Source organism: Anas acuta, chromosome 2, assembly GCF_963932015.1.
Source record: "Anas acuta chromosome 2, bAnaAcu1.1, whole genome shotgun sequence".
Taxonomy (NCBI): domain Eukaryota; kingdom Metazoa; phylum Chordata; class Aves; order Anseriformes; family Anatidae; genus Anas; species Anas acuta.
The window spans coordinates 80,780,569-80,806,397 of record NC_088980.1 but is presented as its reverse complement, the minus strand read 5'-3'; the positions used below and the strand labels follow the sequence as shown (position 1 = coordinate 80,806,397).

Sequence of the window (25,829 nt, the reverse complement as noted above, 5' to 3'; positions counted from 1 at the left end):
GAAGTAGGTAGTATCAACACCAGCTTGTTGTCTTATTATACTTCCTTTCAGAGGAAGAGACGGATTTACCACCATGCTCTGACTACACTGTGGCACTCTGGAAATAGAGGCAGTGAATGGACTGTAGATACTGCTTTCTTCTACTCTCTTACACAGCCTTCCTTTCCTCCACCTCTGTTCAGTACAGCCAGCACAGATTAGTAGGTTTCTCTTTTTTAAAGTTAGTATTCGCATATGTATTTGTATATATATGTAAACAATTGCTTAAACATATAATTTCCCTTTAAAAATTGTAATCTGTTAAACTACGTAAAATCACCTCTATCACACAGCCATCAGTTCCTATTGGTTTAGATAAAATTAAGGCTTCTAAAAAACCTCCTACTGCTTCCTGCTAGTTCTCAGTAGAGTGAACTGAAGCTAAGCAAGTCTTGAAAATGGTGATGCTGCTCACTGTTTCAAGAGAATTATGATATATTTTGGTACAGAACACAAAGGCAATTTTGAAAACAATCTCCCAATTGTCCCAACCTATCTTGCTTCAGTTTCCATGCCAGGGTCCCTCAAGTGGATTCTTTGAAGATGAAACCCATCTAGAACAAGCACTCTATGCCTGATGTGCTCCAGCAGATACCTGGAATTCAATCCAAAGGGTGACCTCAAGTTTGTCTGAAATACAAATCCAAACTGCCTAACTGCGTATGACATGCACATCAAGCTGTCCTTATCAACTGTTTTCCTCTACAACCCCATCCCTACTTGCCTGTGCTTTGTAGACGCAGACCAAGACAGCACATACATAAAGTACCCTCGGTAAGGCAACCCTGCGGCCTTCAGTCCTACTGTAAACAGAGGGTAGCTATTCTGAAACAGGTTAGCTCTGTATGAGTCTCGAGACTTGTTCAATGGAAGAAGTTTAATTTTAATAGGGGAAGAAGATGGAAAAAAAAATAAAGAGTGAAAATCCCGTTTATCTCAGACGTTTAAATCTGACTCTTCAAATGGATCCTACAAAGAATTGCAGTAAGCTTTGCTTTCATGAAAATGCAATAGCACTTCGTTTTGGTTGTTCAAATTTAGAGAGGAAATGAAAATTTAATTTAGGATGGCATATATCTTAAGACAATCAACACCTGAATAAAGTGAACTTACAGATTCTTGCCTATTTTAAGGAACAGAATTCTGTCTTGTAGATTGTGCATTCTTAACAGTAGCACATATTTTATATATGACATAGATACTACTTAGCGGTAAGAATATCTCTACAATTTTATAACAAAAACATTAAAGGTTGTAATGACATTATTCCATTTATATACATCAGTTCTGGTCATGGGTAGCCAATGACAGTACTACTGAAAAGTAAGTTCATCAGAACAGCAACCACAGCACTAGCAGATAATTTAAAGCCAAATGTTGCAAGTACAACTGGAACTGTATCAAAGTATAATGACTGAGTTTAAATATTTTGAAATCACTCTATGAAACATATTTTTGAAAATGGAATTTTCAAAATGCATCTTCCCCAAAGCAGTCATCTTTCATACCTCCCTTAGATAAGAGAATACAAGTGCAATGCTATTCCCTTCTTTTCTTCTCTTCTTTTTAAAATGAACGTAACATTTTCATCACTGGTAGCATTTAAAGCTAGCAGTTAGACCTAAAGTATTTGAGATTCTTAGTTCCAAAATATTGGTGTTTTAAACAGAGGAAAAACTGTCACATTAAGGCAATTCATAGGTGTGTTCAGACAGAAAAGAAATATGCCAATGGAGAAAAACAAAGGAAACAACAAAACCCACAAACAAACAAACAAACAAAAAAACCCACAGGGTATTAAGTTCCTGAGAGGTTGAAAGCACCGTGGAGTACAGACAATTTCAACTTCATAGTGCAGTCAGTGTTTAGACAGTAAGAAGGGTTCTCTTTGAAGGCCTGAAAAAAAAGGGATGGAGAGGACTTTTTGTCTTGAATTGTCACTCACTTTTGGCTTACCTGATATGAACCATAAAAGTTGGAAACCTAGGACAGGCTGTTTACCTTTATTAATAAGCTTTACTGTGAGGAACAGCAAAAATGAGGAAAGGATTTGGTCCAGATGTTTTAATGAGGGCCAGAAAATTAATTGTATTTTGTATTTTCTTTACCAGTAAGTGCTCAGGCTGCCCAGTTAAGTTGGAATATCTAAAGGCTTACAGGTTTCATAGCCATGGTGATATAATAATTTAAAACAGTGAAGAGCTGAAGTTTAGAGCCTTGAAATTTAGAGTCTTGAAATTGTGACGAAAGTCTGCAGAACCAGTTATTTTTGTCAAAACATATGCAAAGTTCAATCTGGCAAATAAACCATAGTACAGGCCCTGTAGTAAAATAAACTGCAATTAATTTATTGCTGCTTGTGTTGAAAACAATTTTATTTAATCTAAAGAAGGATAAGGTTTTCTACTTGGCAATCATACCTCTGTAATGAATTAAACCACACTTCAAAGGTTATGCAGGTTTGACTTGCAAATTTCATTCTTGATTTACTCATTAGATATTCTCAAAACATATTTAGAGATAAGCACCAAGGGTGGTGCTTATTTTCCAAACTTCCTCAGCTTAACAGCTCAAAGCTGATTTATATAAATACATACAACTTTTCTACCATTTTCTGATGAGCAGAGGGCTACACTTGCATTTAGTGTATCTGGAAATCTAGCCCATTAGCACAAAAACATGGTTATAGAAGAACCCATAACATATCAAGACTTTTTTTGTCAGATGTACCAAAAAAAAAAAAAGAAAGAAAAAAAAGAGGGAAAAAAGTGACAAATTGACAAAAAGGAAAAGACTGACAGTGCAGAGTACCTCTGAAGATCTCATGTGCTAACTATAAACAACTTGGCACCAAAAAAAAGTAACGGAGGGATGAAGAACACAGATTAACATGCTTCCAAGATTCATGCCAATGCCTGAATAAAAATGTCCTTGGTTTCTTTTCTTTTAAAAAAAAAGATTTAAGGATTTTCTGTAATTTGAATTGAACAGAACGTTATTGATAAGGACAGCACCCCTACACAGGGTAAAAACTCCTCTGAATGGATTCAACAGGAGTGCATAGCTGTATATAATGCATAAGGCAATACGTAAAGACAGCATATCATTAACAGTGTTGACAAAACATCACAATATGTAAAGCCCTCCAAAATAAAGTTTGTTACTACGGCCAGTAGTCTGTACTGCTATGAATATTTTTTTTTTCCAGAGTTTTCCGGATATTTTTGTGAACTGCAGGGCAAACTTGGCTTTATTTTGATAAACAATGCTAAGCCAAGACAAAATCACAAAATATGGAAGTAAACGTAGTATTCTCTTTAATTGCTTTTTTGTGTTTTGTTTCTCTAGCATTTAATTTTTCAAGTTTATTTACTCAACATGGTGGGGAAAAAAAAAAAAAAAAAAAAAAAAAAGAAAATGGCCAGACTTAAGATGGAAAAAAAAAAACCACGGCACAGTGCTAGAAGGAGAATTTTTACGCAAATAGGAGACCAAACATCGCAGTCTAACAACATTGTGATCCCTGATAAATATAACCTATGTGAGAGCAAAGTTAAGCAAGTGTGACATTTCCAGGGAACTATCTCAGAAACAGATATGGAAGCATGGTTTACTGCTCTTCTTATAGACTTACTACAATTCCAGGACTGGACGAAGACCCATGCCAGGATACTTGAGAATCTCAGAGCATGGAAAATGCTATTTCTCTTTTTACTGACACAGCATTAACCTTCCTGCATCTGTGAAAACTAATGGTAGAAATGAAAGCAGCTTTTAAATGTTGCATGTAAGCTAAAAGCTGTACCGGAATCGGAATGGAATGATGCAAGATGAAATTAAGCTGTTTAGATGGCCTGTAGGTCTGGCCAATTTTAATCATGGGTCATTTTTGCACACTTTTTACCAACTGCAATGTTTACTACTTGAAAACTGCAGTGCAAAACTAATCTTTCTTTTTGATTCCTTGTATTTTTCAAATGAAAAAAAAATCATTTACCTGAAAAAAAACAATTTAATAGAACATAATAGCCAGACAGTGGCTAAAAGCCATCATTACAATTCCTGCTGTTTCTCATTTTTTCTCAGAATCACAGAGTGGTTTGGGTTGGAAGGGACCTTAAAGACCACCTGGTTCCACCCCCCTGCCATGGGCAGGGACACCTCCTACCAGACCAGGTTGCCCAAAATCCCATCCAGCCTGCCTTTGAGCACTTCCAGGGATGGGGCATCCACAGCTTCTCTGGGCAGCCTGTTCCCATGCCTCATCACCCTCATACATAGTAAAGAGTTTCTTCCTTATATTTTCCTTCCTACCCTCTTCTAGTTTAAAGCCATTCACCCTTGTCCTATCTCTATACTCCCTTACAGAGTCCCTCCCCAGCTTTCCTGTAGGCAAATCAGACCACCTCTTTCTTGAGACACTAAAAAAAAATCCCTAGAAAACACCATGCTAGAACCTGTACGAAGGGAAAGTTTCAGTCTCTTTTTCAAACATGGTCAGTAAATTTTGCTTTTCTAAGGTTGCATTAAAATAATAATTGGTCTGCTACGGAAATTGATTGTTGTCTTTGTATAGCGAGGTAGCATCCACCTGAGACTAAACTACTTATCACAACATACATATTTTACCCGCAATCCTGTATCAGGTCGTCTGTATCTCAGCATATATTGCACATTGCAAGCTCTTGTTCTTATTATTTCTAGCATTTCTACCAGAACACAAGTTTTCAACACAGAAACTTAAATCAGAAAACAATTCTTCATTTTCCCTCTGAGCCTACCTGTGAAGGCCCAAAAAGCAATAAGAAGCAATTGCACTGTCATTGCCTCACATTTTGCTTTTATTCAGCACGTGTGTAATGTCGCACAAGGATACCCTAAACCTTCAGACATCAACATCCTTGGGAAAGCCACACAGTGAACTTAAAAGCACATCAGCTACTGCTTCGTGGTTACTAAGAGGCACAATCTTAATTCTTTAATAAGCTGCACCTACTGTGAGGCACAAGCATGCATGTAAACTGTAACTCTGAAGTGGCTGACTTGCTGTCAGATACATGCCAGATAGATAAATGCAGTAGCCTAGTTTATTCCAGGAAGCTTGCTTCCATAGCCCCGTTCTTTCTTGACGTCCATGAACCTCTATATTTAAAATTAGTAGCAATAACCTTACACTGTTCTTACTTTCTGCAGACTACATGTTACTGCTGAAAGCAGGACGACAAAAATAACATTAACAGACATTTGGCACACCAAAAGCACTCAATGTAGACCTATTCTAGCTATAACAAGTCAGCTGCATAGGACTCAGGTACTCATCATGTGTTTGAATTTGGTTTAATGAAATGCACGTGTCTAAGAAAATCATGCCATTTGGGAAAATGTATATGAGACTGAAGTAGATCGAAAATGCAATATGCAATAAAACGTGAATTACATGTAGATGTTACAAAACAGGAACATGACAACAGCAAAATCTGGTGCAACAGTCTGATGCCATAACACTCAACAAAACCAGTCATGGACTAGCATTTAGGTGGACAAAATAGAAGAGTGAACTGAGATAAGAAGTTAGTGATGTAAAAAACACTTCAACATTAGTCAGTCAGTCTAATTAATTTGCCAGCAGAATCACTAATCAAAAATTGGCTGTAGGGACTCTTTTCACATGACACAACTCCTCATTCCTTCCAGTACCCCAGAGTTCAAAAAATGTGAATGATCAAGACCTGCTTCTGAAGAACACTTTAAAACACAGAAGCAAAGAGATACATATATGACAGATAAACAGTTCTTAGTTTCCCAAATTCCCAGTCTGACTCAGAATTGAATATAGATGTGGTCGTTTCTTTTGTTTTAGTTTCAGAAGAGTTGTATTAAGCAGACATAACGCCAACAGAAGATGCTTATTCACACTGAATCAGATCCCGCATCACTGACATTCTCATCCTCAAATGGGCCATACACACTGAAATGCAAAAATATTTCTATAGGAAGAAACCAAGAGGCACTGACCAGATATATAGGATCATTTCAGACAGGTAAGCATTACCCCAGCTTACATATTAGGTAAGATATTAGACAGAAGGACACTTATGGTCCAAGTATCCCATCAAATAGTCTTTCCCACAGGCCAAGTATCTGAACAGGAGAGGAAAGGGGAAAAATGGAATAGAGCTGTGGTAGCCAGCAGTGTTTTGTCTCTCACGTGAAATTTTTGTAGTTGTAATTGCATCAGAATTGTTGCCATGACAAACTAGAGCATCAAAACTAGACCTCAAATTTGTTCAATAAATCTGTGTTTCAAAGAAAATACAGTGACGTCCTTGCTTGCCAATATGGGTGTCATACTTGCACGTTTTTGAATAATTGAGCAACTCAAGTGGCTGTTTCCGTATTTTCCTCCTGTCACTTAAACGAGAAGAAACTGTGGAGCCTAGGGTTTCTAAGGAGCACTTCTGAAAAAGTATATTAACAAATTATTTTTCTAGCTTTCCAGAGACTTCTGTGTGGTACGTGATTTGCTCATGACAATAAAACATTACATCTTTCCAAGCATATAAATAGTAGCCCCTTTAGGAATGCTGCTTTCTAGGTTGCGGTTAGACTTACGGGAGATAAATCAGCTGAACTCCCTGATGCTGACAAATGGATCGAGTTGAGGTAAGCCCAGTTCCCCTCGGCTCCCTTCGGCTGACGAAATAAACTTCCTGTTGAACATCTCCTCTGCGACAAAGTCACTGTCAAACTGTCAGCCAAGCTAACAGACAACGAGACGCGTAGATCTGATAAGGCAATTCTGTTTTCCAAGAAATCAGACCAAGGGTTCTGGCCTATCTGACCTCTTATTTTCTTAGTAAATGCTTTCAACTTGCACGGTATAATAAGCATCCTGGCATAATGTTTTATGGGTTTCATTGCATGCTTGTGAAAATATTAAAACTAACATAAATGGGTAATGCAGTCTGATGGCACATCAAAAATCAGTCTGATCTCACTGATCCCTGCTATTGAAAAAAGCTACACTAAAAGTGAGCGATTCACTGATCAATTGCTCAAAAAGGGAGCAATTCCCTTGATCAATTTCATATATTTGCAGTAAACGTTAACAGCGTAGGAGTTCTAAAAGCATGTATAAATATATAAAAGATGTGCAAAGAGATGAATATGAAACACTTGGTAAAGCAAGTGTTACACTTTTTAAAATCATCTTCCTACAAAAAAGTTACATCTTGTACCAATTCAGGGAGAACTAGGAGAAACAACCATACTCCGATAGCTCTGATACACAATGACAAAATCCCACAGAGAAATGAAGCTGACCTAGGGTTTATCAAGCATAATCACTGGGGTTGGAAAAAGTGTTCTACGATATTTAGAGAGGAAAATCAAGTGCTTAAGTTTCTCCCCACCAACAGAAATGTATCTTCAGAAAACACATGAGATTTTAGAATATCTTCCCTAAGGAAGTGAATTAAAAAAACAAATATTACAAAAAAACACACACCCCCAAAAATCAGCTCAGGACATTTAAACTACCCTGGCAGACTCATATAGATATAATTAATAATGATCTTCCCTTCAGTCACTTTTCATCCGTAACAGTCGTAAGCTCAGCAACAAACAACGAAAGTTCACAGATCCAAGGCTGCATCCCTAAGAGTTTGTGCTGAAGCCAGCTTTCAGCTTTCAAACAAACTATTCTTGATGTAGCTTTGTTTACATGCATACAAATTCTAGTTGCATCTTTCTAGAGAAAATAAAACACACAAATTCACCATTGTACAGGCAGGAAAACAGCATGATATCGTCTCATATGACTGCTGTCAAGCCAGAGTATAATAGGACTTTTAATTTTCTCCTGTTAAAGAGCGTGAATTTCTTAATTGCATACCTAGAATTTATTTTGATTTTTTGATTGCTTTTTTTTTTTTTTTTTTTTTTTTTAATTTTGCATCAGAGCTGTTTCTTCAGAGCAATGTTAATAATGCTTATGCTGAATTCTCTTCAGGTTTCTTTTGAGGAAAATGCAGTGACCAAATGTTTTGGAGAAAAGCCTTGACATCTGGCAGGAGGGCTGGGTGATGGTGTCAATGATATCCCTTTTTTTCTTGCTGCCACTGGAATGCTGTCCTCATCCAACTTAGCTATTGCTTTTAACTCTCACAGGTACAACTCTCTCAAAAGATATGCATTTTTTCCAGCTAGACTCCCTCAAAAACATTCTTTTTTTTTTTTTAGACTGAAAAGAATCCAACCCCTTTCTGCATGGGCAATTAATGGAAAAATTCAAAAGAGAAATGCGTATTAAAATGCTTTAGAAGGAAGCTGTGACCTGTAATGCATCCTCATTAAGAATGTGGTCTCAGAAATTGAGAACTAAATATTACATTGATTTTAAAATTCCTTGAACTCCAGTGTTTTAACTGTGAACGTGTAAGGGATTAAGACTTCAAGTCTCTAAATTTCTTCTACAACAACTTCAAGGTCATGCTTTTAGCACTATTTTAACACACTGTTTATAACAACACAAGATACAAGTCTGCTTCCTTTTGAATACTTCAGGGAGATCACTATGAGAAAGACAAAACAAGCCATTTTGGTTACAGACATAAAGTGGCACCAAGAACCACGAGTCATCCCATTTTGAGTGCATAATTCATCTGAAGGACTGCATGGATGAAATCTAATTTTAGATAAATTAAACACTGTTACAGATGAGAGATGCAAAACAGTATTAAATCTATTGCCATTGTAAAAATTCAGAACAAAGCATTTCCAGTGAAATAAATGAGACTGCTTTCCCTATCATTTTATTACTGTTTTTTATATTCCAGCTTCCTCTCTGGCCTCTCAATTTTTCAGGCAATCAGTTTCCAGAGGCAAGAAGCCTACATTTTAAAAATGGGACAAGAAAAAAAAAAACAAAACACACTAATTTGCTCTTTCTAAAAAGTCACAACACTTATGGTTTGCATTAGCTTTCTGTAAATCCTACTAAGCCTTTGCTAGTCCAAAAAATAATCTTACAAGGTAACACGTATGCCCACCAGCACTTCTTTTTTTTTCCCATAGCAGTAACTGTTGGGAAATAGAACTCTGAACCTTAGAGTATTTAATAGCTTTATATGTTACGCAGATTTGGTTGGAAAAAAAAAAAAAAAAAAAAAAAAAAAAGGTCACATTTCAGTATTTGTTCAAGATTATTTATGTTTTTGAACAATTTTAAAAAAAAGCATTTCAGATTCTCAAGATATTGAAGACTACTCCAAAAAATAGCCTACTACCAATGGGCATTCTTAGAATTTAATAAAAATTTGGTTGAAAAGAGCTAGCTAGAGAATGCCATATAATGATTTCCCTTCACCCTGAAAGTCAAAAGTGGCTATCAGATGGTTAGTGAGTGGTCTATAAATGGCTCAACAGAAAACCAGTGCTTATCCAAAGCAGGGCTCCCAAACCCAACAGAAATGCTAGCTTGGCTGAGGCTATGAGTAGATCGATCCAAATTCACTCATTCCACGGTACCCTTAACACAGGATCACAAGTGGTAATCCTGAAATACAAAGCAGTTGTACTGTATACACACATACAGCGTAATAGTAAATGTCAAACCTACTAGGGATAGCCCTGCACAGACAATTTCTTAGCCAACACAATCCTTAGTCCACAGACGTTTTATGCCTTAAGTAAACACACAAGTTTTTATATATATGTATATATGTATATATATAACATGGCACAGAAAGCTAACGTAATCTCACTACAGAGCTGCATTTTCCCCTACAGTAAGCAGAATATAGAGGCTGATTTCCTAAATCTGAGTGCATGGAATATGTATATAAATATTACAATTAACTATAAGGCAACACGAAACAGAAACTTTTATGTTGCTATAGTTTGTAAATCATCTTAGTATCATATCCAGTTCCATATTTCCCCACTTTTCTGGATTTGTGGGATATACAGCTTCAACAAAAGCCTCTAATTCCTGTCAAATACTTTTGGCGCGATTATTTGCAAATACACCGCAACAATAAACTAGTCAGTTCCAGCTTGTGACAAAAATAACACAGATTTCGGACTCATACACTTTCAGAAAAAATTGCAAAGAATGGTATTTTTAATGTTAAATCCAACTATATGTGTAGTTACAATCTTCTCTCTTATAGCATGCTTAGTAAGTACAATTTACCTGACAGAGCATCTTGTGCTTCAAAAAATGTGCTGAGACCTCCTTTCACATAAGCCAGACTTCCCTCATTTTTCTTATTAGCTTGTTTCTTCAAGTTCACAACAGCCGTTTTGAGCTGATCAAAACTGAAAACAAACAAAAAACCACCATGACATTCAAGAAACAACTAAGGTCACCTAATGAATAAATAGAACAAGTTACTTAGAAAATAAAGACAGCTATTGTTGCATAAACTATTAAAAAGAGTAATTACTAATTCTCGGGAAGTTTACTTCCCGAGAATGACAGTTTACTGGTAGTCTGTATCTTTTTGCACCTTTTTAAAAATTTTTTTATCCTAAAAGCAATTCCTACTGCTTATGATGGAATAGTCTTCTCTATGGTACAAATTAGTTAAGAAATTCTTCTAAATATGCAATATTGCTCTTAGTTAACTGCTTTTTTACATTAAATATGCAATAGTAAATCACTACACTTAGTATACTAGACCAACTACTGCAATGTTTGAAGTCTCTTTAATGATGACATGTTTAACTCTGCAGTTTAGTCCAAACCTTCTCACTTCCAGTTTCTGAAGTCCTTTAATATTTTTATTTCTGGTTTCCAAATGCAGTTCAGAATTGAACAGAATATTGATGAAAACAATAAAGAAAAACTGAAACAAATTTCTGCTTTATGAAATTCTGTTTTCATTTGTAGTCCACTTTTTTTTTTTTTGAAGGATGAAGTACAATATTAATATCCAATTTATCATTGTTATTTATACAGTATGTTTCTTTTTGTCTTGGTTTCCTAATGTTTCTAGATTATTACCAGTTTATATTTGATTTCAAATTTGTATTTCTTGCAAGCAGGTGCAATATGATCTCATTAGTTACATTTATGAGACTCATAAAAACACCACAACAAAGAAGTTCAGAAATACAAATTCATGATTTTCATTCTTAAAAAAGTATTTTCTCCTAACTGCAGGACAAACCCATCTCCCTAAAACAAAAGAGTCACATGAAAAAGTGCACCATACCTCTGAATGTAGAGGAAAAGAAACAATTAAGGAAAGAAATAAAGATATAAAACAATTGCACTGATTTTGTCTGTTTTAAGCTGTGTTAGAAAAAGATATATATTGCAAGCATAAAACAAGCTTTAGATCAGGCAGTAAGAAGGCTATCACCACCTGCTGGGAGACAAAAACACTGGTGCACTTACAGGCATTTTACTTTTCATACCTATAATGTCACATCATTTTACTTTATTTCCTGTTTCCATCTGCTGGTCAGAAATCACATTACCCAACGGCTGGATTAGTCTACTTGGGCAGACAAGAAGTACTTACCAGCAGCATTTCCAAAGTAACAAAAATCTGCATAGTCCCCTTTTTAAGCACTATTTCACGTTATCTGATGATCTAATAGTATGTCTAAATAGTTTATTTATATTTGTCAGGCTGTTGCCGGGGAGGGGAAAAAAAAGATGTTATTTTGATTGCTTAAAAAAGAACTTCCTTCAAGGAAAAAACATACATAAGCTAACCAAAACATCAGCACACCACACATTTAGCTCTCCTAATACCTGAGGTTACACAGAGGACGAGAACTAAACCGTTGCTGTGTATTTCTGGAACAACGGCACAAATCACACGGGCAAGATAATTCAACAATTAATAGCAACAGAACAGAATATATCTAAAACTAGACATTCTGAAGTGGGGAAAAAAACAATTTTGCTTCTTAAAATAAAATTATAATTAGATTCAATGCATGATTAGATTCATCCTACCCTTTGAGTCATTCTTTCTGTTGACAGTTTTTCACGGCTTTTGGACCTTCAACACTAAGACTTAAATTTAAATTTTCTAAATCAATGTGAACCTTTTTATTCCACTAGAGCAATGGGAACATGACTTGAAGCTGTTGATATTCGAAGACTTTTCTTTGCCCAGAAAGATTAAGAACTTAAACTGATACTGGAAAAAAAATATTACAAATATTTCTTAACAGGAAGCCTCACATTTACGTGAGAACAGATTTTGAGGCACTGAACCACTGTCATAGTACAAGGTAAAAAGGTGTCATACAAGCTAATGTATTAGTTCATAGTACTGATGACCAGAAAAAATCAGCATTTTTTGCTAACATCATATTACAGATATAACCACCACATTATGCTTTTCTACATATTCCATGGTAATAAAAGTCATTTAATCAATTCAAAAAAATTATCTAATCCACTTTTTGGATCCAAGACATCCTTAAGGATGTCTTAAGGTACCTTTAAAGGTACCTTAGTCACCCGTGACAGGCACCCATCAAGGCAAATCTCATCAGCCTTCAGTGACGGTGATTCTGCAGCTTTCCAAGTCGCTTGGTTCCAAGTCTTATGCAATCTAGTATCATTTTTAACCTGTATTTAACCTAGATCTCCCTTGCTGCAAACGGAGCCAGCTGTTCTATTCTTAGCAAACCAACAACAATTGATGTCTACTCTTGAACTGCCCACTACGTCTTTCAGAACCGGCACTCTGTATTAATTCTTTCTTTTCTACCAGCACGAAATTCATTCAAGCTATGTACCCACAGACATTTATATATTTTTATTTTTGTGATCAGCTACCACCTTTCTTAACGCAGTGGCCAAAACTGGGCAGAGCACTTCAACTGCTGCTAAAATAATGCCAAGCAGAATAATTATCCCCATATCTTACATAACCCTGCCTTCCTGATACACCCCAGAAGATGATTTGTACGGGGACTGCCAACTGGTATTTACGGCATGTTACAAACACCAGATCCTTGTCTGTGCTGCTGTTGCCTAACCCAGGGTTCCAAGAACTCTCCACAAGCTTCCTGGACTGCTTGAATCCTGCAACGTTACCCTTCCAGCAAATACTAGCGATGTTAAAATCTTCTCCAAGGAGACACATACACATAGCACTCCGTACCTTCAGTTGACTGCAAGATGTTACCACAGTCCCCTAATATACCTAAGTAAAAGTCCTTGTCACCAAGTTGCAACCCTGCTGGCAAAAATGTTCCTACCCCACTTCTTCAGTTGAATCCCATTTCTCACTGAAGGTTTTTATTCTTTAAAGAAAGATCCATGACTACCGAAGCAAAACATGCTGCCTCTGCAACCAGTCCTACAGCCAGCTGTGAACCTACAGGATGTATCCGTTACTACCTGAACCTTTCCACTTCACCTGTAATTAAAAGGAAATACCTCGGTTCCCATGTTCTTCACATTTGTACCCAGGACTTTGTGATCACTCTTGATCTGTCCTTCATCTCTCCAGGCAGTGTCACCGGTGCCCAAATGAATGAGCACCAAAAGGGCCAAGATTCAGGCAAACTTCAGTTATATCAAAAGTTGTCTGTTCTTTCTTAATTTGTCTCCCAAACTTTTTAAAAACCTAATGGATGCTGAAGAAGTTATCAGGTTGTGGTAAATACAGTAAATTTTGAATCATTCTTCTTGTAGTTACCTGATTTCAAAAGATGCTATCATTGTGCTATCATGTATTCATCAGTAACGGTCTCTTGCTGTTGTTTTGGCTCCACTATTTATCGCTTTGAGAACAAATTATTTCCCAGGCATATTAATGAATACATTTTTGGAGGTCTTAAAGCAAAAAACTCTCCTCCCCCCCAAAAAGGAACAACAACAGCACACATTTGTTTCTACCATTATGAGAAAATATTAAATAAATTTGCAGTTTTACTTCCTTTCAAAACACTAATGCCAAGCAGAAAGAACTCATCCTCCCTAGTAAAAATGGCTTCAAATATTATCTGAACACCGTCAGACAAATTTCAGAACTCATACATGCAAAAGTATGCATATGTAATCTATCCTCGTAAGCACACATTATTATGAAATAGACATAAAAATGAAGAATCATCGATATTTTAAGACTTTCCCCAAAGATTTACTCACTTGTCCATCTTCTTTCTGCAGTAGAATTTTCTACAGGAGTTGACAGAAAGCTAACTGATATCACTAAGAGTTTTACTCTTAATCTGTTCAGTGCCCTCATCCTGACCTTCTAGTCATAGTCATGACTGAAGATAACACCTGGAGTTTCCACTTAAGGCCATGCTTCTTGACTTCTTGGTTCATAAAGAGGTTTAGCCTGAAGCAAGACAACTGCCATCTTGCACAGAAAAAAAATTAAGCCACAAATTAACTCTGGTTAAAACTGAAGTTCTTCTCCTATCCACACTGAGAGAATTGGCTTTGTTGATTCAAGTCCCTACCCACACAGAAATACCACAGGCAGTACAGACTACAGGCCTATTACTTTAATGTCAATCATCAATGACACATCTACTTTACAATGAAAATGCAAATCTGCTTGATGTTATTAACACAATAATTTATATAATAGCAACAAACCTTGTTGTTGAATGATTCTCAATCAGGTACCAGGCAGCAGAGAAGTTTTCGCTTGTGAAATCAGCACTCATCCCAGGGAACAGTGCCTCTAAATCTTTCTGAGGAAATCTGCCTCTGAAAAATGAATATTTATTTCTTCAGTGAGACTTATTCTGGTAAACAGCTCACAATTTAAAAAGTCACATAAAATAACAGCTCATGTTCCAGCAAAATGTAAATATAAATTTGCAACTCACTGTGAAAATAAATCCAGTATTACAGACATAATGTGACCAGGAAATAAAAGACTGCAATCTAATCTAAGTAAAATTAGTTGTATCATTTTGATTTCACCACTGTGCATATGCAAGAAAGTGTTGTCTATACAAAAAGTTTCTAAAGAAAGAGAACTGCTGTCTTGAGAAAATGGGACAGACTCTCTATAATACTACTAATATTCAAACACAGGACCATTTACGCTGAATGTATTCTAAGTTAACTCTATCCTTTAAAAGGGGAAATCACTGCATCAAGCAGAGTAAAGTAGAGAATATTCTTTGTAATCCATGATACAGAGACCCTTATGTCTGTCTAACTTTAAAACCACAGGACACCACCAGGTTGACAGCTTGTAAGTGATCTTGCACCATCTCTTGCCTATAGGGCCATTTGCAGCAGAAGTCCAATGGACATGTGAAAGATGACACAGCATAGCTCCAGCATATAAAAATCCTTGGTTAAAATTATCCTCTTGCAAAACAGAATACACTGATCTGTCTGTTGATAGTATACAAAACACGAAGGAGAAGTGGGCATGTGTCAAGTGAAAAATAGCATGTTCTGTTTATTTTTCTTCAGTCTTATGCTGCGTGGAGAAAGCATGTGAGCCAATTCCTTGTGAAAGCAGATTCTCTGCAATGGCATTTTTGAAACTACAAGTAGTTTCTAAGATACTCTAACAGAAAATGTATTCCATTCATTTTAAGTCAGTGAAAAAAAAAAAAGAAAAGTTAAATCACTTTTTGATGACAACATGGCAAAATTCTTCTCTCAGTCCAGACACACATTTAACACTTGGCCCATATTCAGTCCTAATAAGTCACCAGGTACATGCACCGCTGTTCTTTACCACCAGCTGCATTCCATCTTAAGAAACTAATCATGCCAACGTAGTTTAAAAATGCATTACTTAATTTGGCGATCATAAAGTTAAACTCAAAAATCAATAAAATCCCTCTCTGATGTTCACAGGTTTGGTGAACTCTGCTATACAAAGAATGTCAAACACAAACGCAAACTTGTGGTACCCTGCATTTAGGACCAAACTTGGCAAATGGGATCAGCTACTGGAAATTAATTTAAAATGTACGAAAAGCCATTTGAATGGACATTGAAGCAATGATTTGTTAGAAAGATGTCTAGATTACAGAAAAAAAAAACAAACATTTCACGATGGCTAAAGCTGTTTTTATAACAAAAAGCAAACAGCAAATTAAATGAAGTAAATCTAAAGGCAGGCACATTAAAAAGTACAATTATACAGAAATAGAAGTTGTTTTCTCTAAGTTTCTATTCATACCCAAATGGCCACTAATACAAGCAGGTACAAAGGACCACATACATAAGGGCATGGCACAGAAATCATCACTAGCACCTGATTACAGCAAGGCCATGAAAACTCTTTTCCCCACATTAAAGAATAAAAAAAAAGGTCAAATGAGACGCAAGGATAAGCAACGACAGATATGAGAATTAGGGAGACAGGGAAAACTGTGTAAAACAAACACACCAGCTAACAGTGAAGGTCCTAATATTTCTCCAAGCTCAATGAAAAAAGCAATAATGCAACATAAAATTATAAGCATAAACAGTGAGATTAAAGATTATCAATGACCTTGACTTTCGTTAATACCAGTTAGTGAGCAGAAAATGTTCACTAGAAGAAAACTTTAATTTATTCTTGCCTGATATTCATTTTAGGACAATATCTTATTTTTTAAAGTACTCAAAAGTGCTACAGGGCACAAGAATTTACAGTACAGTATTTCACATGTGATATATCCCATGGCTGCCCAAAAAATCTTTTATATCAAATCCATATGTGGTACATTTTTAAAATGCTAAAAACAAAATCAAGAACAACAAGAACAAAAAAACACTGTTGCTTTTGAGACAAGTACCACATAAATGCACATGCACGATACAGAAGCAGAATTTTGCTCAATTTTTCAGACCTTCAATATATTTCCTCAGAAACCAACAGAAATAGATATAACACAAAAAGAACAGCCACTCAACAAATATATTGTCACCAAACACTACTTATTACTACGAGATTGCAAGACATATGCATAACAGTTTAAGCTTAAACATAAGCTGTATAATTCCTCGGAAAAAAAAAAAAAAAAAAAGGTAAGTAAGTTGAGATAAAGATCACTTATTTAGCTAGGGATGTAATAAATTCCTGCAAATGAGTTTTGCCCACAGAATGTCCGAGAGAAACAAAGTTTTTTTTCAGTTTGATGTTTGACTGCATTGAAAAGTTATTGGGAGCTTTTTTCCAGCAGATGTATTTGTGTAGAACCATAAATTAGCAATGCATTTATGGGTGCTTTTATCTGTCTGGACATATTTTAGACATAGTCACAACAGAGTAGAAACATGAACGTGAATGTGTGTGGTACGTTAACAATACGTTATACTCTATAGCATGTTACACTTATTTTCAATCATAAATTTTACCAGTAGTTTTTCCACTAACAGATATGGGTAGCTCAAAATGACTTGCTACAGCTGTCTTCACAACAAGCTGCTCACTAAGAAGTTCAAACTGAAAGCGACTGTATTTCTACAATGTCTGGCCAGATGCATCTGAAAAGAGACTGACTCCATACACACACAAGTTTGTTTCATTAACTTCCATTAGCAAATTAAATAAATAAGTCCTTGGAAGTTGTTCTCATGAAAATTTGCTTACCATTTACTTATAAACAAGCACATATGTGACTTGGAAAAGTATTTCTGTTTTACTCATTTCAACATCATGGAGTGAACATGAACTAGTAGCAAAAGCTGAGTTCATGCTAGCACGCAAAGAAATTGTTTATCATTTTTGGTGGATTTGCTAGTTCTACAGAAGTCAATTCAGGAAGCAACTCTTAATACTCTATCATTGATTAAAAAGCAATAACTGTAAAAGGAATTACAACCAGAGAATAAATCCAGAAAAAAAAAAAAAAAAAAAAAAAAAGAAGAGGTAAGTTTACCATCTTTGAAGACTACGCATTTCCCTACCTTTAGAGTTTCAGCAAGGGTAAATTGGATTTATATACTTTCTGCTAGGCAGACTATTTTACTTAAAGCAAAACCAGATCTGGTAATAAAGTTCTAGCTAACATTTTAAAGTAGTCTTATTTATCCATCAGAACTATTTAAAATATCATCAGAAACAATTTAAAATACAAAAGAAAACTTTACATATTATTGATATTCATGAGATAATTATAATAAAAAAATGGTTTCAAGCCACTGTATACTTTCACATTCCTCAAACAGATTTTGGCTATACCTAATACTGCCATGCAGTACCCCAAAACGGTCCTTGCTTCCACATAAAGGGCACGCACATGTAGTTTGGATTCAAACTTCACAAGGCAAAACCAATTCCCTTCTGTCACACCTACCCAACAATACAAGTCCCTCCCTCCACGACCCCAAACTTAGGTCCTGTATAGCCTAGTACTCGATAATTCAACATCACAGCATATATCAGGTCTTACAAATTTTACTACAGAAGTTGTGCGTATACAGAACGTTTATAGTCTCCAGCGGTTTAAGATCAGCTGTGATCTCAGCAGATAAATCACAGCCCAGACCAGTCACAATTTAATAGCAGAATTCTTGAGTAAATGGATACAAATGAACAGAGCTTGACGATGAGTGCAACTTAGCAAACTGTAAGTTTTCTGTAAAGATTTTTTGCTCCCAGGGTCTCACAGTATGTTTTCCAGCATGCGTGGCAACGTACACAGATTAAAGGCAGGTCCAAGAACAGGATACAGCCACCAAAAGGTAACTTGAACCTCGGTTCCACAGGAGTTTATAGGTCAAAAGGAGCAACTTTAAATAAACACAGATTCTGAATACCAACCAGCATAAACAAGCTCAAAGTAGGGCTGTTGTGCACTCCCCCTCTGTCTGGTACCCGCCAGACTCCTCGAAGCAGGCTAAGGACCAGCTGCGCTGCGTTAATCATACATGCAAGAAGGCCAGCATAGAGGACACTGGAGTAGACTAAACACGATGAATCAAAAGGTGTTAACAAGGGTCTCTCCGACAGCAAAGAGACAAGGATGCGCACCAGCAGTGACTCTCTAGCAGTGCTGGGTTTATCGGAAATATGACAGCAAAATGACAAGCGTATCTGAGTAATGGCAGAATGTGAAGAGAAAAACCTACGAAGAAATTAATAAGTAGGTAGCTGAAACTGATGCATCAGCCTTATAAGCAGTAAGTGTTACTCTACTTTTAGCGTCATAACAGTGTGACACATATCCTGCATCTCTCTCCTAGTTTCCACATTTTTTTTCCTCTGGTGTCGCTGTGATAAAAAGTTTCCACGAGCCCCTTACATTCAAGGATGAAATTGCTGAGTTTCCGTACGCTCCATTTAAAAACAAATACATTATCCTAGCCTCCAGAAAGCCTTTTCCCCTCTCATGGCAGCACGCTGGTGCTCGCCGTTAGGTGGCAGCGTAAGATCATCTCTTCCTCCTGCCAGACGAGCTGTTTTGGAAGCTGGCGTGGGAAGAGGGAAGCATCTGTATTGAGTGGGTGGATGTAGAAGTATGTGGAATGTACTTAGCATGTCAGCGTTTGCTTTCATGTGCGAGATGGATCCACCATAATGACCCCTGCTACATGCAAAACAACAAACAACGCTCAAAATTTTTTCAAACTACCGCCAGGTCTGCCTGCAGTTACTTAGTCTGACAAGAGTAGGTAGGGGAAGCAGGGAACCTTGCACATAAACAAGGCCTTGCCGTGCAAGAGGGTAAACGTGTATGCAACAGCAGTTCATTCACAAATCTTACACAGTTCTTTATTTTCCACCAACTGATTTCACCCAGTGCTCTTAGGAAGCAGGTCTCATGTATTGTCTCCCAGAACTGCTCAAAATCCTCGTCAGGATGCGGCCTACCAGCCCCGTCCCGTAACCATCCCAAACTGTGAGCACCAGCCCAAGCACTACAACATAGCTGTTACTGTTAGTATTTTCATGCCAACTTTCCACACTTCTCAGATTGAGGTTACTATTCGGTACAATTTTTCTTGCTGCAAGCTATTTAAGTCTCCTGTAAGGATTTCTGGCTACATCTCCCTAACACCACAGCCAGGAATATTCCTTGGGGTGGAGGGTGGCACAGACCTGCTTTGCACTTAAAGCCAGATGGCGGTAGAAAACTAAGGCTCTAAGTCCTTAATACACCCTGAAAATTAATAAACTAGAACTCAAAGATTACATATTTTAAATACCTGTTTTCTTTTGTGAAGGAAGTACTTCACAGCATGCACACAATGTGCACTAACTGATAGCAGTGTAACAAAACTTCATCAAATTGGATCAGTTCTTTGTTCTAGGCTATGAATTATACAACCATGGACAAAGTGTACAGGACAATAACGTGTGCAAACACTCTTCTATTAACACATTTGTGACTTGATTACATGACAATGGTGATTTGTAACCAGCAAGATATAGTTTCATTAAAATATGATTCATTTCATTTTTTAGCAACTGATATTCCTTTTCTTCCCCTTCATTTTTTTTCAAGTTATTTTTGTGGCACAGCAACAGGAATTAGGTCTTGTAAAACATGAAGGGTTTATTGGGTAGAAATTATTAATACTTAGTATTTGTTAAGCTCGCAAGCTGAAAGATGATTCTGTGTATACATTCAATTCCAGTCACTCAAAATTAAACTCCAACCTTACGCCTACTGAGCTAGAATAAAGTTTTTGTCCCCACGAACACCTAACAGTTTAATGAAATGTTGTACTAAGCACTTCTGTTATGGAACTTTGTTTTTAGTATTTCAGTGTCCCATTTGCAAAACCTTGAAAAGTAAGTACCCAGCTGTGTAATTCACACACTATGACTAAATTTTAAATGCATTTTAATCGGATTGAGTATCACATTTAAAACATTTAAAAGCCCACAAACGCAACTTCTAGAACTTAGCACAATCTATGTTAAAAACAAAATAAACCTCACAGGACAGGTGATCTAACTCTTTCTGGGATGTCTTTTCTGTGTCATTTGCTGATGACTGACAACCACTTTCTGGAAGGACTTCTTTCTCTCTCTGTGTAGGCTACTCACTTCCTGCCTGCTCCTCAGCGTGCTCCCCTCTAGCTTTTTCCTATCCCAGTTTCTTAGGTCTGTTGTTTTTCTCTCTGATCCTTTCCTTAAGTACTTCGTTTGTTTACCATGTTTGTATGACCAATACATGGCACTCCTTTCCTTATCAGCCACCAGGCTGCAAGGCAGGGGGTTGCAAACCCCACCAAGTCAGCCCAATGCCAAACACTTCAGCCTCAAAAGGAAAGTACATCCCAATTTGCACACATTAAAAAAATAGTTTAAAGAAGCCAAAGGTATTATCAAAGGAGAAATCCACTATACTATAGAGTCCAATCTCCTTTTATACACAACTATTCTTTTTCATATTAGGCTTTTATTTTAAAGCATCCCAAGCTTCCAACAATTTTTATCACTCCTAGGGATAAACTATTCCCATGCCTAGTAATGATTAATGCTAATAGCCTACTAATAAACTTCCCTAATTTATAATTGCATTTTTTTCACTACCTTGTAAAATATTTCTCCCTCCTCACCCATCCTCTACTTCAAGTACTTGCAAACATGTTTAACTAAACAATGTGGTATTAAAGATTATTTTATGAAAGTAAACACTGTATTGCTCCAATTTTTCAAAAAATTATGAAAAAAATCAGTTGGGGAAACACTTAAAGTTACATGCAGATGTTCCATCTATATATATAGTCTTTACTATTAACACTATGCTGTTACCCACAGAACATCAGCAACCCAGGCTTTTCATATCTTTCCCGCCTCCATGATCTAATTCTCATTCCCTCTCCACAACTATTCGTAATATTGACTAGTGTTTCTTCTCTCAAACTGGTCGTTTTCAACAGCAGTGCTTGCCATAATCTTCATATTTCACCTCCAGTGAACTTGGAGGTGAATAAACAAGAAACAAGGCTTGATGTAATGCTTCCCCAAGTATTTCTTTATCCCACTCCACCCTAACCCCACTCCAGAGTTCTTATTTTCTACCTGTATTTACATACTTCTGACTTCCTTTTCTCATTTCTTTTTCATGCAAAACCTGAGGTTTCATTAACATGCTTATTCCCTAATGCTTCCAGATAAAACTTCTAAAACATGGTATTTTTCTTTTTCTGTTTAACAAATGTCCAAACTAATGACTATGAATTAAACTAATCCTCAACTGATTCTCTTCAGTTTTCTGGGAGGTAATTCTTAATCTATCAAATTCATGCTGTCATGACTGTAAGAACTGTTAATTTTGGTTATCTAGTTGAGTACTACATTAAAAGTTTTCTTAAAACAAGCAGAACTTGTCATATCCAATGCATTTACAGAAAGAATTCTCGTGAGAAACACATAGATAGAGGACTGATGCAACAGAACCAACTTAAAGTTACCTTGACTTAAATTCCAGATAAAATAACAGAAAAGCTGTTACAGGGCATTCAGCAAACAGAAAATTAAAGAGGAGAAAAATACTTTTAATGTCAGTCACAAATGTTTCATACAATATTTGAAAAAATATCATACAGGCTTTAAGATTAAGTGCTTCACTGAAAAATATGAGACGTGACACGCTAGTATTTGGCAATGCCAACAGACTGTATCACATGGATTAAAGAACTAGCTAATTACGAAACAACAAAAAAAAACACCAGTAACATCAAGAAGCAAATCAAGCAGTGGAGAAGCAAACCTGAGAAAATCCATAGGTAAAGCTTTACTATAGCCCACGCTACTTTTTCATTTGTATTTGCATCATTTGCTAACTTTATCACCAACGGTTTTTTATTAGTTGGTGATAATGTTAAGTAAAGAAAGACTCTGTCATCTGGATTGAGAAGACCAATTTGTCTAGGAAGCAACAAACAGAGCAGTGTCAAATGTAAAAAGATACAGCTAAGATAAAAGAATCCAGATCGTGCCTACACAGTAATGAGTGGCCATGACAGTAGCAGAAGTAGCAACTTCAGAGAATTAGCTAATACTTCATTGCTAGTTCCCCATGTAGCACTATGTTAAAAAAGGATTATTTCATTTCTTGAATTTACAAACAGGGGACAGAAGGTGGGGGCAGACACAAGAAGCCTTCCCGTAAGGCTCTGGAATACTGTCCAGTTCTAGAGTTCCCATTTTAACAGGGCTGTAAAATAAGAGGAGATGAAAGAAGCGTCTGTAAGAAGCTAGGCCAAGAGGCTGTTGAGAACGACAACAGACAACATCTTCAGCTTATTAGAAAAAAAATGACTTAGCACTTTGAAAAGAAAAATATGTATTTCAAGTAGGAAAGAAATACATAACCAGAGTCTAGAAGATGATGACAGATTCACTATAAATCCTATACAGATTTTGAAAAAAGGGCTATTTCCCCTCAGAACAAGGTTAATGATGGACACTGGATTTTCTTCAATGCGATGCCCTCAAATCAAGACCGGACACCTTCTGAGAAAGCAATAAAACAATCACAAATTGTTGGATTGATGCAAAAATAACTGAAGTTTAAAAAAAGACTGGGCTGGGAAGACTTTGGATCAAATATTTTAACAATTTCCCTAGCCTTCAGTACTATGAATCTCTTCACATGGTTGTTGCCACTGGGTACAAATGAGCGTAAGAACAAAAAGCAAGAAATTCATGTGTCCTGAACTTCGTGGAGTCTGCCATGCTGCTTCACGAATTCAGACTCAAATCTTTAACTGTCAAGATTTCAAAAGGGCCATGATTCAGGCATTACACAGGTCTGGGGACAACTGAGCTCAGTCACTAAGAACAAAATAGAAGATTTTGTCTATTGTGTTAAGTAGTAAGTGACAGTGTTTGAATAAGATTACAAAGAGTTATTAATAGAGACATTGGCAAACCTCAGACGTCAAAAATTATACCAGGAGTTTCTTACAACAGAAGTACACAATTACACTACCCCACCCTTCTGAAAAAGAAATTATTCTGACATCATTCACAGCCTCCACCATAGGAGAAGACAGATAAATGAAATCACAGATTCCCTCCTCCTCATAAACAGGCCACTTAGAGGACGAGAGCCTTAGTAACAGTGTAATTTTAAATCTATTTTGGTTTTGGTAGAGGTCGTATCTCTATCAAGTGAAATACTAATAATCTTGATGCTATTTCTATGAGCTGGTCAGGTCTAGAGTCCTAACAGTGTCTTTTTCTAAGCCCTCTGATTCTGTTTATCACTTACTAGAAAGTTTCTATTTCAGAAAAAAAAAGTCATGAAGTTCACCATACTTATGAACAAAAGTAAAGGAGTCTGTGGGTTGGAAAACAGTATTAATATTTCAATAAAATAAACCAGTTGCTGTGGTATAATAAATCACATTTTACAGTGCAATTTTAGCAACAGATAGCAATCTAAACATCCCTAAAAGCCCCATGAAACTCAGACGCAACAGTAAGTATTCCATAACTACAATGTATAAATCCAAAGCCTTAGGTTATTTACCAATCCTTGTAACTAAACATCACTGCAGTTCAATATATCAGGCTTTTAGATTATCTACAGTTTTAATTGATGATCCAAAATATGGATTATGAAGCGGGACATTGTTGCTCATCAACTCTTCTGAGTCCCAAATATACCATCAGCTAATACACGCATGTTTTTTTTAAATCTCTCCCTGTCTCATAAACCATTAAAAACTTTTCTGGAATTTACAGAGGCATATATAGAGAAAAATGCCAAAAAAAAAAAAAGTGTATTAAAGGCATTTGGTACTCACTTGTCTATCTCAATACCAAGCGGATTAGCTGGACGTAGAGACAAGGGGGGAATCCCTTTATTCCTATCAGTGCGCATGTCATAATAGTTCATTTCATCCACCCAGACAGCAGACTGATCCAAGATACCTAGAGAAAACAAAGCACATATCCTTAAAACAACAATAGCTGTCCAGCACTATCAAATTCTAACATACTGAATTAATTTGAAAAATCCTGATAAATGTAAAATGCATGCCTAGGTAATATATTGGAAGGTACATGACAAAGCAACCTGGATACAATTATGTTTTTATTTTTTTATAGCTACTGAAAAGTTATTAATGACTGAAAATCAAACATTACCTCCTAGAGTATGCAGACGTCCAGGTAAATTAAGAGCATTTTCCTGATAACAGTGTATTAGTATTTTTCATTTTGCTACCTGTCCATGCCTTGTCATCTACTGCTTTCAAAAGCAGCATTGACCTGGATGTCTTCTTATTTGCATAATTTAGGAAAGATCCCTTTTCTGTGTCACTCATTAACAAAAAAGTAAGTCTACTTTGGCCACATGACAAAATGGATGACTTAACATCTCAGTGAACACAGGACTGGCCTTGTTTCCAAAGCTTTATACCACAGACAACAGAAAAAGGTAAAAAACAATGGTTGTTTGGCCCTGGTCAAAATTGTGGCCAGTCATAGTTTTCATCATCCCCTTCTTTTCACCCATCAGATACTCAAGGTCAGAAATTACCCAGTTCCCAAACTTTGGTGTGTTTTTTTCTTTTTGAATACTGATTTTCCTCTCCACCACCAAAAGCTTCACCATCACCACTCTCTCATGTTTCCTCTTTCTGTTGGTAAGATCCTAGCACAGACTGAAAGAAAATAGGCTTTATTTAACTCTCAGTGAACTGCAGAGAGCAGAAGCCTAATATAGTTACTCTTGTGTGAACCCCTATCTTATAAAAGATGACAATCCAGCTTCATCAATGAGGTGTTCTGAGAGAAACACTTAAAATCGAGGATGAATTTAGGCTGGATTCTAGATAAAGCAGAGTTCCTGGACTGCTTGACAACATCATTTTGATGATTAAACGTCACACCAAAAATACTTCATACTTTCCATCTTGCAGGATGGTT

At 36.4% G+C, this 25,829-nt stretch overlaps 1 protein-coding gene across 3 annotated transcripts in view; it reads right to left on the bottom strand.

The window, feature by feature from the left end:
• Positions 1-25,829, bottom strand: part of EXOC2 (exocyst complex component 2) — a 149,562-nt gene that overhangs the window by 84,611 nt on the left and 39,122 nt on the right. For all 3 annotated transcript variants that reach the window (XM_068670943.1, XM_068670942.1, XM_068670944.1), the window contains exons 4-6: positions 24,704-24,830; positions 14,627-14,740; positions 10,235-10,359 (exon numbers count right to left, since the gene is read on the bottom strand). In XM_068670943.1, the coding sequence (XP_068527044.1) occupies positions 10,235-10,359; positions 14,627-14,740; positions 24,704-24,830 (366 nt within the window). The remainder of the gene's footprint in view (positions 1-10,234; positions 10,360-14,626; positions 14,741-24,703; positions 24,831-25,829) is intronic.